This window comes from Tinamus guttatus, unplaced genomic scaffold (assembly GCF_059628265.1).
Source record: "Tinamus guttatus ecotype Peru unplaced genomic scaffold, ASM5962826v1 Tinamus_guttatus_pri_ptg000073l, whole genome shotgun sequence".
Taxonomy (NCBI): domain Eukaryota; kingdom Metazoa; phylum Chordata; class Aves; order Tinamiformes; family Tinamidae; genus Tinamus; species Tinamus guttatus.
Genome location: NW_028288607.1, coordinates 957,049 through 973,781, shown reverse-complemented (window position 1 = coordinate 973,781; position 16,733 = coordinate 957,049). Strand labels below are relative to the sequence as shown.

Here is a 16,733-nt window from a genome sequence, read left to right as displayed (position 1 = left end):
ATCAGTGATTTAAGAAAATCAGTTGTTTAAGAAAATAAATTGTTTTGTTGAGAATCTTTTTTTGCCTCCATTTGCTCTAAGAATTGTTGAGGTCTCATTAGCATTAATCATATTTTTAACAGGTCCCGCTTGCTTTTATATTACATAGCAGTAAATCAGGTAAGAGGTATGTGAGGGTGCCTCTCCTCTAAAGAGTCAGAAAGACTGCAGTGTGATTGCTCTCTAGAGCTTGGATCTCCTGGCAGATACAAAACCACCGCTGTGCAGGACCTTGAAATAGACCTAACAACAGTTGGTCTTTGGATAGAAAGAGTGAATCCATTTCAACAGAACAGGAAAAGAAACTTTGCTGAAAGCGGCTCTCCTCTCGGCTTTCTAGTTGTTCTGCTGTTTCAAATCACTTTCTGTTCAGTTTCTTCCTGCAAGGAGAGACACTATACACACACACACACACACACACACACACACACACAAACATACATATAAAACCTGTCCTGATGAATTTCTGGGAAAGAGGGAAACACCCCGCCTTTCCTCCCTTCCCACTGGAGGGATAAAGCCATAAAGTAGGTAGAAGGTTGGTTCTCTTCGCATGTCTTGATCTGGTTAGAAACAGTGATATTTAGATATATGATGATCGCAAAAGTTTAAAGCATGCCTATTATATGCAACAGTAATAGGAAATATGTCATCATACTATATAGCTCTGCAAGCTCATATAGATTACTGGAGAGAAATTCTAAATGGTCTTTATGCTTATATCTGTAAATAGTAGCAAATGCGTAGGAAAGATGTCAAATTTAAGGAAAAATTATAGCTCAGAAGACTGTCAAGATTTCTGTAAATTAAGAAATGAGAAGCCAAAAAAATCCAGTCAGTGGAAAGAATTACTATTTGCAACTAAATATTTACTTTATTTTTAGGTATATGCATATCTGTGACACATGCATTTAAAAATATCACGTGACGTCAAATTACAAGCAAGTTATAAATAATGTGTTCTTATGTACATGTGGAAGTAGAGAAGGAAGTGGTAGTGGCAGTACAGATTCTTGTTATTTTCTGGTAGTATGCATCGAAAGGTCAGGAGAAGCTGTACAGATTTGAAAAGAAAACAAAATCAAAACTGGTCCCTGACTCTTAAATAAACTCTTAAATAAAAGTTAAATAAAGACAATATTGACAGATTACTGTTGATCGTTGAAAGAAAGGAAATGGTTTGAAGATAAGATGAAGAACTGTAAAAGGAAGAATTTCTGAAAAGAGTAAGTGCTGGGATGGAATTGATGAGTGTGAATTTCTGGAGCATGGGCTTGAAATTAAAAAAAAAAATTCGTTGGGATCTTTTCTTGAGTGTTCAGTTAGAAGTGATACAATAGGTTGCTTGCTTAATGTGCCTGAGAGATTATAAGATGATACTGAGCTTAGCCTGCTGCTCAGAGCAGGTTCAGGCACAGGTTCGCTCAGATCTGAAGGCCTCTGCACCAGTTCTCTGTTCCACCCTAGATAAATCTGCCAACAGACAGGAGAACCACAATGCCAAAACAAAATAACGAGAGGTCGTCATGTAGTCAGTTGAAAAAAGTATTTTTTTGTGTTTTGTTCCAGTGGTTTCTGTCTTTAGATTTGTATGTACAAATCCCAAGTGTTCTCTAATAGAAATGTATGCCACAGACCCCTAATCTTATTGACCCCAGACTTCTGTTTGTTCCTTTATGTTTGTTTTCTGAAGAGTGCCTCGGTGGCAAATTGAAAACTGTTTATGAATATAGCAGTTTCCTTGATCAGGTAGCTGTTTTTCTCTTTGCTCTTTTTCTTAAAAGAGGACTAGACCTTTGTTTAGACATGTCTCTCTTACTCAATTCCTAGACTTTTTTGTACATTATTACTCAAGTCCACCTATAAGTTAGAGTCTACCAAATCCTACCCACCCCGCCCCCAAAAAAGCAGACTTCCAAAAGTGGATTCTTAACAATTATGACATATGTAAGCTTATTGCTTTAACTGCACTGCTTAAGTCACTCAAGCATGTTGAACATGAAAATTTTTCATCTTCTTTTGTCATGTATTTTATGAATTCTACAGGAAGTTGTGAACTTAAAAAATCTGCAGAAATTATAGAGAGGTGGTGTTTAATATACAGTAAATTATGTGGGACCCTAGCTAAAAAGATTGAACTTATACAAAGCAAAATTACTGCATTTGCTAGATATTCAATTTTGTATGTTCGTTACCAGATATGACTGAATGTAGAAGTACCAAAGGATATGTAATTTGATTGTGATCAATGAACGTTTCTTTAATATTTTTTTTTAAACTTGCTTACACATGTTTGATTTTCGATATCAAACAGCTTGAAATTATTGAGATATTTCTTTAAATTTCCAGAACCATGTGCAATATTTTTCTTACTTTGTATATTTCATTATTAGTTTGTATGTTTGTATGTCTGGTTGCAGGCCCCTTTTAATATCTGAAATGGGAGTTTTTATATGGATTAAGAGTAGATACACCAAGTAGTTCAGCTTATAAAAGGATCTTTCTCTGTTTCTGAAACCACTGTGTTCAGAAAAAGGCTATTTTTCTTTACTAGGAGAAATTGCTGTGGAAAAAACAATTTTTTCCCACTTTTATTTAAAATATGTTTTGTTAGGGTGTTTTTTTTGTTGGGGTTATTAACATTTTAAGATATGTTCAGTGTTGGAGATATAGTCAGCAGAAATAGAATAAGAATAGTAAAAGACACTAGTAATATTTTTAAAAATCTATTACCTATATATAGGTATATATAGTCTTAAGGAAAAAAACTTCAGGGTGTACTTTGCGTGATGTAGCATGTTTGTCAGGTGTTGTTTTTTCCCCCTCAGGATATATGTTCAGAACAGCTGGGGATCAGCCGTGTAACCTGCCCACTGTGTTGAGTGCTTTGCCAATGGTCAGCCACACAGTCCTTGGTCTGCATGCAGCCAGCTCAGGGCATTCCGAGTTTGGTGGCATGGGGACACTTGGTACACCCACAGCCTTAGCAGCACATCCCCAGCTAGCACCTTATCCAGGTAAAAAAAAAAATACTAATTAAGAATATTAAACTTAAGAAAGTTAACTGTCCTCATCCTAGACAGACTTTGGTTGAATTTTATATCAGCAAGTAGGTGGTTTCAGTTCTCTCAGAACTAGGCTTGGTTTAAATCCAGAACCGTGTTCATAAGAAGAGATGCATGGTTTCCAATTCCTGAGTTTCTTAGCAACACTCTTTCCACAGTGTTTTCTAAGAACCATGTAAAGCAAACAGTGCTTATTTATTCTTTCCATCACAACTTAACAGCCTTTACCTGCATGTGTTGATTGCCTAACCACAATGTTAGAAAGTACTCAGCTAGTACTAAGATGGAACCTATTTTCCTTTGTAAATGTTTTTTTTTTCCCTGTTACCGTACTAGTGAAAATTCTGTGTAGACTTAGAAAAGCTTGTTTTTACTTCTCTTTTTGAGCACAACCCATAATTGATAGATAAGAAGACTTGATCATTTTTCTACATCTGTTGATGATAGACCATGGGGAAAGTCTCAAAAATTATGAAGATGCTTTTTAACAGAGAATCAGGAGTCAAATGGGTTTGAATGTTGATGAAACAGAAGCCTAAGAGGCAATTCATGTGTGTGCTTGTACATCTGAACTGCTCTGTGACAGCGTAATGATAAATCTAGCTTTGAAGGAGGGGTTGACTCAATCTGTGAGCATCAGTGTGGCTGCCTGAACTAAAGGCATGGGATCCCCACTGAACGGGCAGCATTGCTGAGTGTCAGGTCTGTGCTCCTGGACAGCCCTGCTGCAAGGCAGAATATGTCCAGCGTAGATAGTGGCTTTTTCTGACCTATCAACCAGGTTGTAGGAAACTAGGGGGACTCAAATGGGTGCAAGTGTAGAGTTATCATTGGGGTGTTGGGGTGCTGTTTAGGATTGCCAGGTACGAAGTGTGTGTTCTTTATTTCTTTATTTAGGTAGCACTTTTTAAGTTCAATTTAATGGAATTTAGTATTGGAAAAGTTTTCTTTCTGAAGAGAGGTTTGTTCTTAAATAGAGACACCCTCTAATAAAATTTGAGGAGCCTGGGATTATGTACTGGTTAAAACAGAGCAAATATTTCAGTGATTCCTCTTAGTGTTGTTTTAAGTTTAGTTTGCCATGAATGACAGAATGTTTCACTTACTATGCTAAAGGTGTAAAAGCAAAACTTTATTAATGGGTGGGTAATGATGCACTGTGTATGTAAGTAGTCAATTCAAAAACATCTGGAAGATATACATGCAGAGATGAAGTAAGGAGAGGTAAAATTCTACTAAAACCATGCAATATATCTATGGTATAGTATATTAATTCACTGATATTTCTTATACAAAATCATTCATTCAGTTGTAATAGCCATCTAATAGATACTAGTGCAGTGAAATAGCAAATACTTATTTAAAAGCTTTATTCTCAGCAATGGTAATTGCTCTTGGTTTCTATGGACTTTAGTCAACTCTGTAAAATTAGCTTCCTTCATTGAGAAAGGGTGCACCTGACAGTTATCTGGCATTCTCTAGTGTTCTTAGGTGTTTCAGTGAGCAACAGAGATGCAACTGAGCTCCTGTCTGTGGTGGTACTTTTCTGATGAAATGTGTGTGTGAAACTATGGATGGCACTATTTTCATTTGCTGTCTTCATTGATAGGCTATCTGTTTTGTGCATCTTGATAATACAATGCATGGTTAATGTAGGAAGTTATTTTGGGCTAGCTATTTGTAGCATTGTAGTAGTGACCTATGGTATTTTTGCATTTTCAGTGTCCATTTACACTGTCAGTAGTTTGAAGCTTGTTTTTACTATCTTTCTGTGAATGTCATTTATGTATCGACTGATAGTCTTAGTTAGGTGTGTGAAACATCCTTACTAGTCTAATAGCTAGAGCTAACAATATAGTAGAGTTCTTTTAACCACACAGGTAACGCATGTGTGCAAAACACAATAGAATTTCTATACCTCTGGCACAGTTCTCATCTTCACAATGTACAGTAATAGATAATTTTCCATTTAAGAAGTGAAGCGTTCCAGTGAGCCAAACCACCAATTCTGTGCATTCTCAGCTAATCACAGGGAAATTATTTAAGTTGCTGCTGCATTGAGTTACTCTCTCTTGTCTATTTTTCTGTTTTTTTTTTTTTTTTAAATTATAGCTGTATATAGGAAGCGCAAAAGAAGCAATTTTCAAGACAATAAATACAGTGAAAGAATCATAGAAGTCAGAAAAGACTTTTCACCTAGTGCTTTCTGTTTTATGTAATTGAGGATTGGTAGTTCTGTAGATTGTTCCTTCCTATTGTAGTGCTTCAGTGTTGCATTATGAAGTTTTCACTATATGACTGGAAAGCTTCTTTTCTGATTTGATACTTCAAAATTAAAACAGGACAGTATTTTAGTAAATTTTTTTTTTGTTAATCAACTATACTAAAATATTTATCTTTGCTACCCTGGGAAGCCTGTAACAAAGCTGCATGTCCAATGTAGGACCTGTGTAGTCACCATCTCTTCCAGTAGTTTAATTATTTTATATTCACTCGCTTGTCAGATTTAGGCTTCATATAGTTGGAATGTGTTTCTAGTCTTTGTGACATTTGCATTTTTGTGTTATGTTTTTGAATCTTCTGCTTTTGGTAATGTGATATGGTATCAGGTTTATCTTCACGTGGCAGTTATGTTGGTTTTGAAAGACATTTTGCAAGAATGTTTTTCTCCTGGCAGATTATTAGAGTTGTGCGCTCTCGCGCATGCTCTCTCTCTCTCTCTCTCTCAAATGGGATCAACTTCCAAGAGCTTTTTTTTTTCTCTTGGAAACATTTAGAAAGATTCCATTTGAATGCTACTGCATGGTCTGTCTTTGAATAGTTAACCTGTTCACATGTTCATTCCAAAATGTTGTCACCACTGCTGTGGCTATGAAATGTGATCCTGACACTGAAGAGGTTGCTTTGGAGTCACAGCACTCTTGTCACTGTCATGCTAGCGCAAAATCAGCATTAAAATGCAGAGCATGGTATCTCTTACATGGCTGATCAGGAGTGCCTTATAAACAACATATAGTTAGTTGGGTCTTACAGAATCTCAAAAAAAAAATCTGTATTAGGGGGTCATATAATAAGACTAGTTGCTGCTGCAAAGAACTTCTGAATCTGAATTTGTAAGGAGCATGTCAAGTCGCTTAAAATTCATTTTCTTGGTGGAGATTGGAAGCTATTCGCTTAACCTGAGAGTTAGAAATAAGAATAGAAACAAGTTGTGCAAGTATTAGACTGCTCTTTAAAGGAAATCTTTATTTTTTGCTAAACCACTTAAATTTATGTAAGTAGCAGTATACCACAGTTTAGCTGCATCTATGATTGTGCAACATCTATTTAGTAGGGATGTTACAGAAGAGGAAAAGAAGAAGAAGAAGAAAAAAAGAACAGATTAGCAGATTATGTTTTTATATCCTATGTCAAACTCTAGGATTAAAAACCTCTTGGAGCAGGTATAGAGCTACCCAGTTTAAGTAAAACTGCATTGAAATCGTTATCAGAATGAGTTAAATGACTTGAGAATTCCCACAGAAAATGCACGCAATTTATTATGTTAAGGTTTTAATAAGAGTTTTTTTTTTTGTTTGTTCTGCTTCCCATCAGAATTTATATAAATCTCTTCTGAATTGTTTGCAGGAAAGTGCTTACAGAAATATTTGGTTAGAACAACTGAAGTTTGTTTTTCTCTTCCTGTGGTGCAGAATGGTGGAGAACAGCGGATGCGCATTCTCGTTCCGGGGCAGCTTTCTTCCCACCACTCTTGGGGATCTCACCACTGTTTGCACCTCCTGCTGATTCTGCTTCTTTCCACTCAAGAACTACAGGGAAAAATAATCGAGGCAGTATAGAAAAAGGTAACACCTCAAGTTGTAATGTGAAGAAATTTGTATTTAACTTGTATGTATACAGAAAGAAACGGAATTTGAGCTTTACTTTTTATTTATGATCACTCTTCCCATTCCTAAACAATTCTTAAGAGGTAATAATGAGGTAATAATTACCTCAAAAGAGGTAATGAACATGGGATACAAATATAGACTGTCAGTAAATTCTTAATACCTTTCCTAGTAACATCCCCCTCCTCCATTATTCTTTGATAGTTAGTCTGGGATTGAGTAGTAAGATATTTTTTTCTCTTAAAGTTTGTGGGTTGATTTTTGGAGTCCATGTATTTCCATAGTAAATAGCCACCTTCTGCATGGAGGAAATAGGCACCAGGTAGTTGTTTGTTGGGTGGGCGAAGGTATAGATGGAGGAATAGGGTGACAGGAATGCAGTAAGGTTAGCCCAGTGACATCAGAAAGTTTCCTTTTGTTTGAACAGTCTTTTATGTAGTGGTGTTGCATCTCTTTTGAAGACGCAGTGTGAGTTCATTGATTGTACATCAATTTTTTGGTTACTTGTAGGAACTGATGAGTGTTCCAGAATCAATCTGATGAGAGTTATGGAATTATAGAATATCATATTTGTGTGTTTCTTGAAAGCCATGCTTCTTGTTAGGTAATTAAGCAAACTAGAACTTGCATATTCTTTCAGATAGGATTTCAACAACTTCACTTTTCCCACCTTCTCCATTTATGTATCCTCATACTCTGTTTTTTTTTGTGCATTTTTCTCTGGACATGGTTGATACTCCAAATTGGAAACAAAATGTCCTGTGAGGCTTACTGTGGTGTATTTTGTGGGTGTATGCTAGTCTGTGTGTGTTGTGTGTGCTGGTGTATATATATTTTTTTCTACAGGATATTGTCATGGTTAAACTCAGAAATAGTTTGTGCTTGAAAACAGACATGTTCAATTTTTTTCTTTCTTCCTTTTTTATTTTTTTAAACAGAATTAAAATATTTGTCCTTTAAAGTATAGGTGTTCCACACTTTGGGATTACAATAAGTTCATAAAAAGTCTTCCTGGATCTGTGGGATCTTGCTATGGTTTTGTGCAAGCTAAGTTAGTGTTACTAGAACCTCTTAAAGAAAGCGTCTCTTATTTTATATTTTGTATACGTCACTTTTTAAAATCTGTCTTCTCAAGGCATAAATGGATCATTGAATGGGAACAGTGCCACTGCAGTATCTGGTATCAGCACATCTGTACTATCAACTAGCATTGCCACATCCGCAGGACAAGCAAAACCGATAACCTCAGGACCAGGAGGCCGCAAATATAACCATGAGCAAAGTAAAAAACAGATTTTGGATGCCAGAGCTGACAAAATCAAAGATAAGGTAAATATACTTAAACTTTCAGTGTTCCAACCAAAAAAAAAAAAATTAAAGATAGCAAGTGTTGTGAGTGCGCATGCTGGAATTTTTTTTGTTCTATCGATTATGCTTATGAGCCAAAAGATGGTAGCATTAATAAATTGCACTAGATAATATCTGCACTGGATAACATTTGAGGGAATTAATAATATCAAATTTCAGACATAAATAAAATTAACACCTTAAAAGTGTTTCTGGGAGTCATTTCATATTTATAAGAAATACGTATTATTAATGGCCATGATTCAGCAAAGATAAGCAGCTGTGGAGTACTGAAGACATGAGTACTCTCATTCAGTGGATAAAGCTGCTTGGGCACTGAGCCAAACAGTGCTTGAAAACTTTTCTACTCTTGGGAAGTTAGATATGGCCAAACACACGAGATTGGACCATATTAGAAGTTAAAAAAGTTATTCCATACCAGTAGCCACCTGGAATAAAGTGCTGTATTTTACAATATTCATGTTCAGTTTTGTTTTTGTGAGTGAATCGGGCCTTTGGCTTACTACTACTTTTCCATCATGACAATACCTACAATCCCCAAGTCTGAATGTTCCTAAGTGAAATACAGACATTTTCAAAGCACAGTGCATGTTTGCATCTAGCCAGCTGCATAACAACAGCTATTAACCCTAAAATGATTAATTATGTTTTTCTAGTGATAGGATAGTTAGTAAATTGACAATAGGGAAATTATTAGCATGGAAAAGAGCAATTTCCATGAAAAAGTTCTTCATACACTCAACCAGCAGCAACTTTTGAAAGTGTGAAGATAGTTGGAGATGTTATTAAAATGAATATGATAAATAGCTGTTTGTTTTCTTAAGTACTTCTTGTATCTTACATGCAAAGTGCAGTTTTGCTTCTATGGCGCAGAAGTGTTTCTCAAATGATGTTTCTGCTAACATTTGAACTACTGTCAGATGTGTGCCTTTGTTACTGCAGTTATGTGAAATACCAAATAAATTACAATCTTTCAGTATCTCCAAATACCTTCATAAAAAGTTTTATGTAAATGAGAAAACTCCTCTATGATAACTTTTTCATCACTTGTCTTATTCACAGCATTTAGCTGGCTTTGTTAGTATGTGCGTCACTGAAAATTTCACCTCTTACTGTTTTCAATCTGGATTTTCATCATTGTTTGTCTCTCTTGCTTCGTATTATCTTTGTTATTGAAGTACCAGCTCTATATCCTTGATACTTTTTCTTTTGAAACCGGTGCTGGCTGCAAACTTCAGTTTCAATGCACATTAAATGAGTGTATCTCCTTTCTTAAATGTGTTTGTTGTTGTGTCTTGACTCTCACATCTAAAGCTTTTATCTAATATTAATAAATTTCAGATCTGAAGTTCTGTTTCCTAAACATTTTGTAGTAATTTTTGTAGTTACTTATTTGAATGTAGCAACATTTTGTAGTTACCTACTTGAATTTTTTTCTCCTTGGAAACATTTTGAAGTGGTCAGCATTATTCAATGGAAGATTTGAACAATCTTTCCTATAAAAACATAGAGAATGCTCAAAATTTTCCTCCTCACCAACTTTTCGCATTGAGCCCTATTATCATTGTGTTTCTGAACATACTGGTCATCTTACCCCTCCTGCACAGACGTGATCATGAATTCTTTACTCTTTTGAACTCATAAATGCTGCAAATATCAAGTTTTGTAAAGGTCCGTTCTCTCATGACCAGTATTTGTAAAAGCCCATTCTGTTTTCATACTGTTTTCATGTGATTAACTGAGTGTTGCAAGTGCTTTATACATAAGATTAGTGATTTTTGGTGTCATTTTAGAGAGACACTTAAGAGTTTTGTAAATGTAAGCAAAGTTAACTATATAAGAGAATATACAGTTGAAGCAGAATTATGAGAGCTGTTTTATGCATTTTGAAAAATGCATTTTTTATGCATTTTTTTGAGAAAAAAATGTGCCTTTTTTGAGGAATACAGATTGGATCAAAATATTGGATTTTAAAAAACAAACAAAAATTAGTAGAGATTTCAGTCGCTTAGTTCCGGTAGGTAGAATAAGGCCAGAACTAGAACTGAGTAAACACAGAAGATTAATCAGAAGGCAGCAGAAAGATAAAATATTTCATGATGGGATATTTTGTCAATACAGATTTTAAAAATGAATGGGGTACTTGTTGAAATTTGCATGGTGCCTCTAACAGAGGAATTAATTAGGTTCCACAGGATAATAAATTCATATCTGTTTAAGAAATGATAAATACAAGACATTATTAATGCTTTTGTGTGTGTGTGTGTGTATATATATATATATATGTATTAAAATAGTATGAAGCATATTTTAAAGGGGAACTACTTGAATCATATTTTTAGGTATTGTATATGAATATGTTGCCATCTTAGCAAAAGCAGATAAGTAAACACAAATCAGGACAATAATTAGAGTGAAGCACTAGAAGTTATGAAGTAAAGTTTTAATTATCTTCAGTATTTTACTGGTCCCCGAAATAACATTTTATTCTTAAATTTCAAAGCATGATAACACTTGCCTTTGTTTAAAATTATTTTTCTCTCCATAGCAGATTTTACTGAATACTTTCTTTTGAAACAATTTAGCCCTTTATACCCCTACAAACGTTCTTTTCTTGGGGTTTTTAGTATTCCTTCTCTAATTTCTTTAATCATAATCTTAGCTGTAATTTTCTTTGGGAGTTGGTGTTTTAACTAAAGCATGTCACTTTTCTTGGATAATAGTTTTTTTTAAGCTTTCTCTTCAACTATAGTGAAGTTCTAAACTGTCGATTCCCTGAAGGCCAGAAGGAGATCTAACGTGTGTGTGCTGCTCAGCCATGGTCCCATTCCGCTGGGTTATAGCCGGCTACTCTCACCTGGATCCTGTGGTATCGGCTGCGCTGGCTGTTCCGCTTTCCCTTCTCCGATGTCTTGTTAACGAATCCTAGAGGCCTTGGAAGAGCTGAAAGGCAGCTGCCACGAGAGGCCCAGACTCCTGTAGGCGTCTCTGCCCGCTGTAGCCTCTCTAACTCTGCTCTTTCTTCCACTCTTGTCATTTCCGTAGCTAACCATTCTAGCAAGCCTTTGGTGGTGGTCTTATCACCAGCTTATCAAGTGTTTTAAAAATTTCTTTGCCCGTGTTGCAGCTAAGGACTTGTTTCTGACTGTTTGAAGGAACACCAGTTGTCAGCTGTTATCGAGTATTTATTCTTTAGATTGGGGCTGTTATCCCATCTAAACCTCAGATTAATTATTCTAGGCAAATAGTACAGAATTGAAAATTTACATAATTATAATGAAATGAGTATTATAAGAAAATGTAACAATTTTGTTTGTTAAAAGGGAACATGCAATTTTTTTTCTTTATACAGGTCTGAACTCTCAGATTTTGAAAAGATGCTTACATTTTTCTGGAGATTCTCATAATGTTTGTCCTGTTGGATTTCTTACATGTGCAAATAAATAAAGGGAACCGACAAATCTGGAAGCAAACTAACTGTTCTTACAGCTGCTTAAAATGTCAGGAGTTAGTTTGTGTTAGTATTTTTCGTTCTGGTTGAATTCCACTTTCATTGCCTTAATATTTTATGTTTAGGGTTTCCTAAAATGCCGTCAGGGTCATTTGTAGTGTATGATTTCTTTTGCCTGCAGTGTGTAAAAAAAAAAAAAAAAAAAAAAAAAAAAAAAAAAAGCTTAGCTATCTGAGGTAGAACCATCTGATCCTCAAAACTGCAGTTCTTAGATGGACTCATACAGTTGCTTGAGTCTTGGGCGCGAATTTGATCTTTCGTAGCTCTATTCATGTTGGGCAATGATGCACTATTCTGTGCTTCACCAGGCACTGAAACACTAATGACTCTTCTTTTGAAGCCTGGCCTGTTTTTTGTTGAGTATAAGATAAACAGAAAAAAATAAAATACTCTTTATAAATACAAATTAATGCATCTGACTGTGCTCTAGATAATTTCAGTATATTTATTTTTAAAGCCTTATAATCCACCTGCTGTAAGCAAGACAGACTTGAAAAGACATGTCAATATTGTTTTCTTAAAAAAAATTCTAAAGAAGAGTTTCTGTTTTTCTTCTAATCTGAAATTGCTGCAAACTTTTATTGCTCTCTTGTCACCTGTTCTTGCTCTCCAGTATAGGCATCTGTCTTCCTTTTGCCTAATTTCATCTTTACATCTTACATCTTTTTCGTCTTTACAGATTCCCTGACTGACTCCATGTGTACTGCCTGGATGCTGTATAACACTTTTCTGTCAGTAACTTACATCTGTAGTTGTTTCATCCAATTGTCTACCTTCAGACACTGTTCGGCTGGAACACTTTTTTTTTAATGGCTTAGTGCATATTTTCATGCATCTCTTACATAGTCTCCATTGAAACATCTACTTGTTTTTGCAGTTTCAGCACCTCAGGTTCCTCTGTTTTTGATGTCTGTCTTTTCCCTCCTGTCTTCAGCCGTTTTTGTTGTTTCGTGGAAGTACCGTTTAAATCTGTGGTTGTTCACAAGAAGAAATTAAACATAATGTATTTGTCAGAGTATTTCAGGAGTTTTGGGGTCATTTTTCAGAAGCAGTTCTCAAAAGCAACTTGTTGAGTATATATTTTTCAATACACAAAACATAATATTGCCAAACAGTATGTACGGTCAAATTACATGTCAAATAATGTATTTTAAATGAATGTGTTATTGAAACATCTCTATTAATTCACTGTGTCCTATTCTTTCTAAATATTAGAATTATGCTCTGTTTTTTAAAATTTGTTGGAAGAAGTACATTCTTCAGATGTTTGCTAGATCTGACTTACAGACCAGTTTTCTCGACCTGAACTTGATGTGTTGCTTTTGAAGTATAGTAGTGCCAACTATTCTGACAGTGCATGTTGTCCCCAAAATGTTTTGGTGGACCCTTGCAATGTGTTTTATTATGCATCACCTTGTGAACAGCTTCTTCCTCCTTTTTGTTAAGACTGTCTCAAGAACCAGATGTGTTCACCAGTTACTGAGGTTAAGCATAATGACGGGTACATCATGGTACCATAAGATGGTACAAGGAGTTAAAAGTGAATCATTAATAGAGCATTCATCTTTCTCCCAGAAACCTAGGAAAAAAGCAGTGGAAAGCTCCAGTAACAGTGACAGCGATTCAGGCTCTTCCTCAGACACTTCGAGTGAAGGCATTAGTAGCAGTGACTCTGATGATCTAGAGGAGGATGAAGAGGAGGAAGACCAGAGTATGGAAGAGAGTGATGATGATGATTCTGATTCCGAAAATGAGACACATCACAAAAACAAGAACAAGGTATGGCACCTTATTGTTGCTCAGTGTCTTTTCACTGAAAGCTGTTTGTGAAAAATTGATTTGTTAGCGTTTATTCCAGTAAGTAACTGTGTGTTTAACACATTAACGTAATTTAATACTGCTTCTTTTGGTTTTAGTTTATAGATTATCTGTATTTTGCCCCCCTCCTATTTGCGGTGGAGGCTAACAGTTAACAATTGGCAGCACGTTAGTTTTGATAGTAGAAAATATATAAATAAAAAGAAATAAAGTGCTCTATTCTGATAGCGTACAGGAACTGTGTCTTTTCTTGGATCATGCATTTTGTTTGCATTTCTTTTTTCCCCCACTGATACAGTAGTTAATTTTACTCAATAGCCTGTAGAGAAAAAGAGGTTTCCAGTCAATAATACATCAATAATACATATCAAAATAACTGTGTTTTAGTACTGTTTCTTAGTTAAACAGTAACTTCATATGAGGAAATGGTTTGTGGAAGGAAGACTGAACAACAAACTGTAAGGTTATTTTCAAAGTACTATTGTTCACTGTCTGTAAAGAAAAGTGTAATTGTTTTATGAGAATTAATGATGTAATTTTTGTTCAGCACTTCTAATATAACTAAAAATACGTATTTTCCAGGTGCTCATGCATAGTGGTATAGCAGATATGAAAACAGATGGACAAAAAACTCATGAAAAGTCCCAAGAAAAAAGAACACACCAGCAGATACCTCTTGTGTCTGATTCCCAGACTCGCTCACCGTTCCAGTCCCAGCAGAAGCAGCCTCAGGTTTTGTCACAGCAGCTTCCCTTTATTTTCCAAAGCTCTCAGGCAAAGGAGGAATCTGTGAACAAACACACAAGTGTAATACAGTCTACAGGACTGGTTCCCAATGTGAAACCTTTGTCTTTGGTAAATCAAGCCAAAAAAGAAACCTATTTAAAACTTATAGTTCCTTCCCCTGTCCTACTCAAAGCAGGGAATAAAAATACCTCTGAAGAATCTACCCCTTTGACTGGCGATGTAAGATCGAAACGGGTGAGTCAAGGTCACCAATAATCTAAGTATTTGCCATTTGCCTTCTTATCAAGGTATAGCCTATGTTGTAAAACTCTTTGAAATATTTTGAAAAATATTGCATGTTTATAGTTGAATCATGCTTATTTTTAACAAGCTTAGAATTGATGTGATTTTTTTTTTTGAATGATGTAAGTTAGCTAAGTTGTTTTCATTATTATGTGTTCTGGTCTTTTCAATTTTTTCTTTTTTTAGAGCAGCAGATATTATGGTTTATTTTTAGAAGTGTTTTAACAGTATATTACATATACATATGTACATATTCTTGAGAAAGATCCAACTACATATGCAGCTTACTGTCACATAAGCCCAAATTTTACTTTCATGCTCATCACCTGGTTAAGTTCTACAGATTTTTTTGAAAGTCAACTATGTGCTGGTAAGAGTACCTGGTAAGATACATGTTAAGACTTGCCTCTTGCAAATATATTTCAGCTGAGCTTTCAGCTCTTAAAGATTTTCTAAGTAACTGGATACTTACCTGTATATCTGTAATTTACGTCAGTTTGTGTTGTGACTCTTTATGTGGCAAAAATAAAGTCCCAAAAAAAGATTATGTAGGCACATAACCTCTTACACATATTTAAAGAACTTGGCCTTTACCTCCACAAGTAGTGACAGACCGCAGTGCAGTTACTTGAGTAAATATTTTCTGATGTAATTATGAGGGGCCTTAGTCTGGTTGCCCAGACAGGTTCTCCACTCTTGAAGATTCCCAGAGCCCAATAGGACATGGTCCTCAGCAGCTGCTCAAGCTGATCAGCTTGAGCAGGTGATCTCCATAGGTCCTATGCATCCCCAGACCTTTGCAGGACGGCTGAGAAAGGAGTAAATTCTGCCTTTGAAGAGGGCTTTCTGCAAAAGCGGGTGGGGATGAGGGGCAAATAAAAGCCCATAAGTAATGAACAGTAGAGTTAAATGGTTTATGGAAGTGTCTGAAGCTTATCCAATAGAGTTGAGGAATTTTTGTGTTACTGTCTTGTCAGTCTGTGAATTCCAGTAGATTTTTAATATGGTAAGGCTTGCAATACTTGGATATATTTATTAATAGAGTGATGTAGCAAATAAAAAAGCTTCCCTCTACTCTTTAAATGAGCTTTATCTTGAGTTCCCAGATCAGTCTTTCAGATCTTTCAGGATCTTTCATCCTCCATTCATAGTGAAAATCAAGAGAGAGACTAAAGCAACTTCAAATTAGTTACCTTCAGTTGTAGTTGCCCCTCCTACCTTTGACCTTTTGAAAGTGTTTTCTCTGGAAGCAGATGTTGAAGGTTGGAAAGAGATTTCCTCTCTGAAAAAAAAAATTAATCTTCCCCTCTCCCTCCCCTCTTATTTCTGTAGGAACAATATAAACAGACATTCCCAACAGCACAGATGAAGAAACAGGAATCATCTAAGAACCTGAAGAAAGTTATTGCGGCTTTGTCAAGCTCCAAACCAACCTCTAGTTCACTAGCTCATCAAAAACTCACATCTTTGGAAAGCAACCATTCTAATCCATTCCTGACAAATGCACTTTTAGGTAATCACCAACCCAATGGAGCTATTCAGAGTGTCATCCAGGAAGCTCCTCTAGCACTTACTACCAAACCAAAATCCCAGACCAAGATTAATGAAAGTGTCACCACATCTGGTAGTGCCCCTTTTTCTTCACCAGTGAACTTGAGTGCGTGTGGGAATAAAACGACTGGGAACCGGACAGCTGTTATGCCCTCTACCTCTCCTGCGTTGCCTGCTTCAGGAAAGGATAAAGCAGTCAGCAATAATGCAGTAAAAACACAACACCGCCTTCATTCCGCAAAACTGGTAGTGGAGCAGTTCAGGGGGGCAGATTCGGACGCTCCCAGCAGTAAGGACTCTGACGACTCAAACGATGATGACGACGATGACGATGACGAAGATGAGGATGATGATGATGATGATGATTCTGATGATAGCCAATCAGGTGGTTTAATCTTTTTAATAAGAAAAATAGATGTTATTTTTGAAAGTAAGAATGTTACTACAATTTTTAATATGGTAAGG

General features: G+C 35.8%; 1 protein-coding gene across 1 annotated transcript in view; it reads left to right on the top strand.

Moving 5' to 3' along the window:
- The first annotated feature begins 2,857 nt into the window (after nucleotides 1-2,857).
- BAZ2B (bromodomain adjacent to zinc finger domain 2B) overlaps nucleotides 2,858-16,733 on the top strand; it is a 58,318-nt gene continuing 44,442 nt past the window's right edge. The window contains exons 1-6 of the mRNA XM_088519803.1: nucleotides 2,858-3,056; nucleotides 6,797-6,949; nucleotides 8,127-8,320; nucleotides 13,446-13,649; nucleotides 14,271-14,669; nucleotides 16,050-16,653. Of these exons, the coding sequence (XP_088375929.1) occupies nucleotides 2,873-3,056; nucleotides 6,797-6,949; nucleotides 8,127-8,320; nucleotides 13,446-13,649; nucleotides 14,271-14,669; nucleotides 16,050-16,653 (1,738 nt within the window). The 5' untranslated portion in view covers nucleotides 2,858-2,872. The remainder of the gene's footprint in view (nucleotides 3,057-6,796; nucleotides 6,950-8,126; nucleotides 8,321-13,445; nucleotides 13,650-14,270; nucleotides 14,670-16,049; nucleotides 16,654-16,733) is intronic.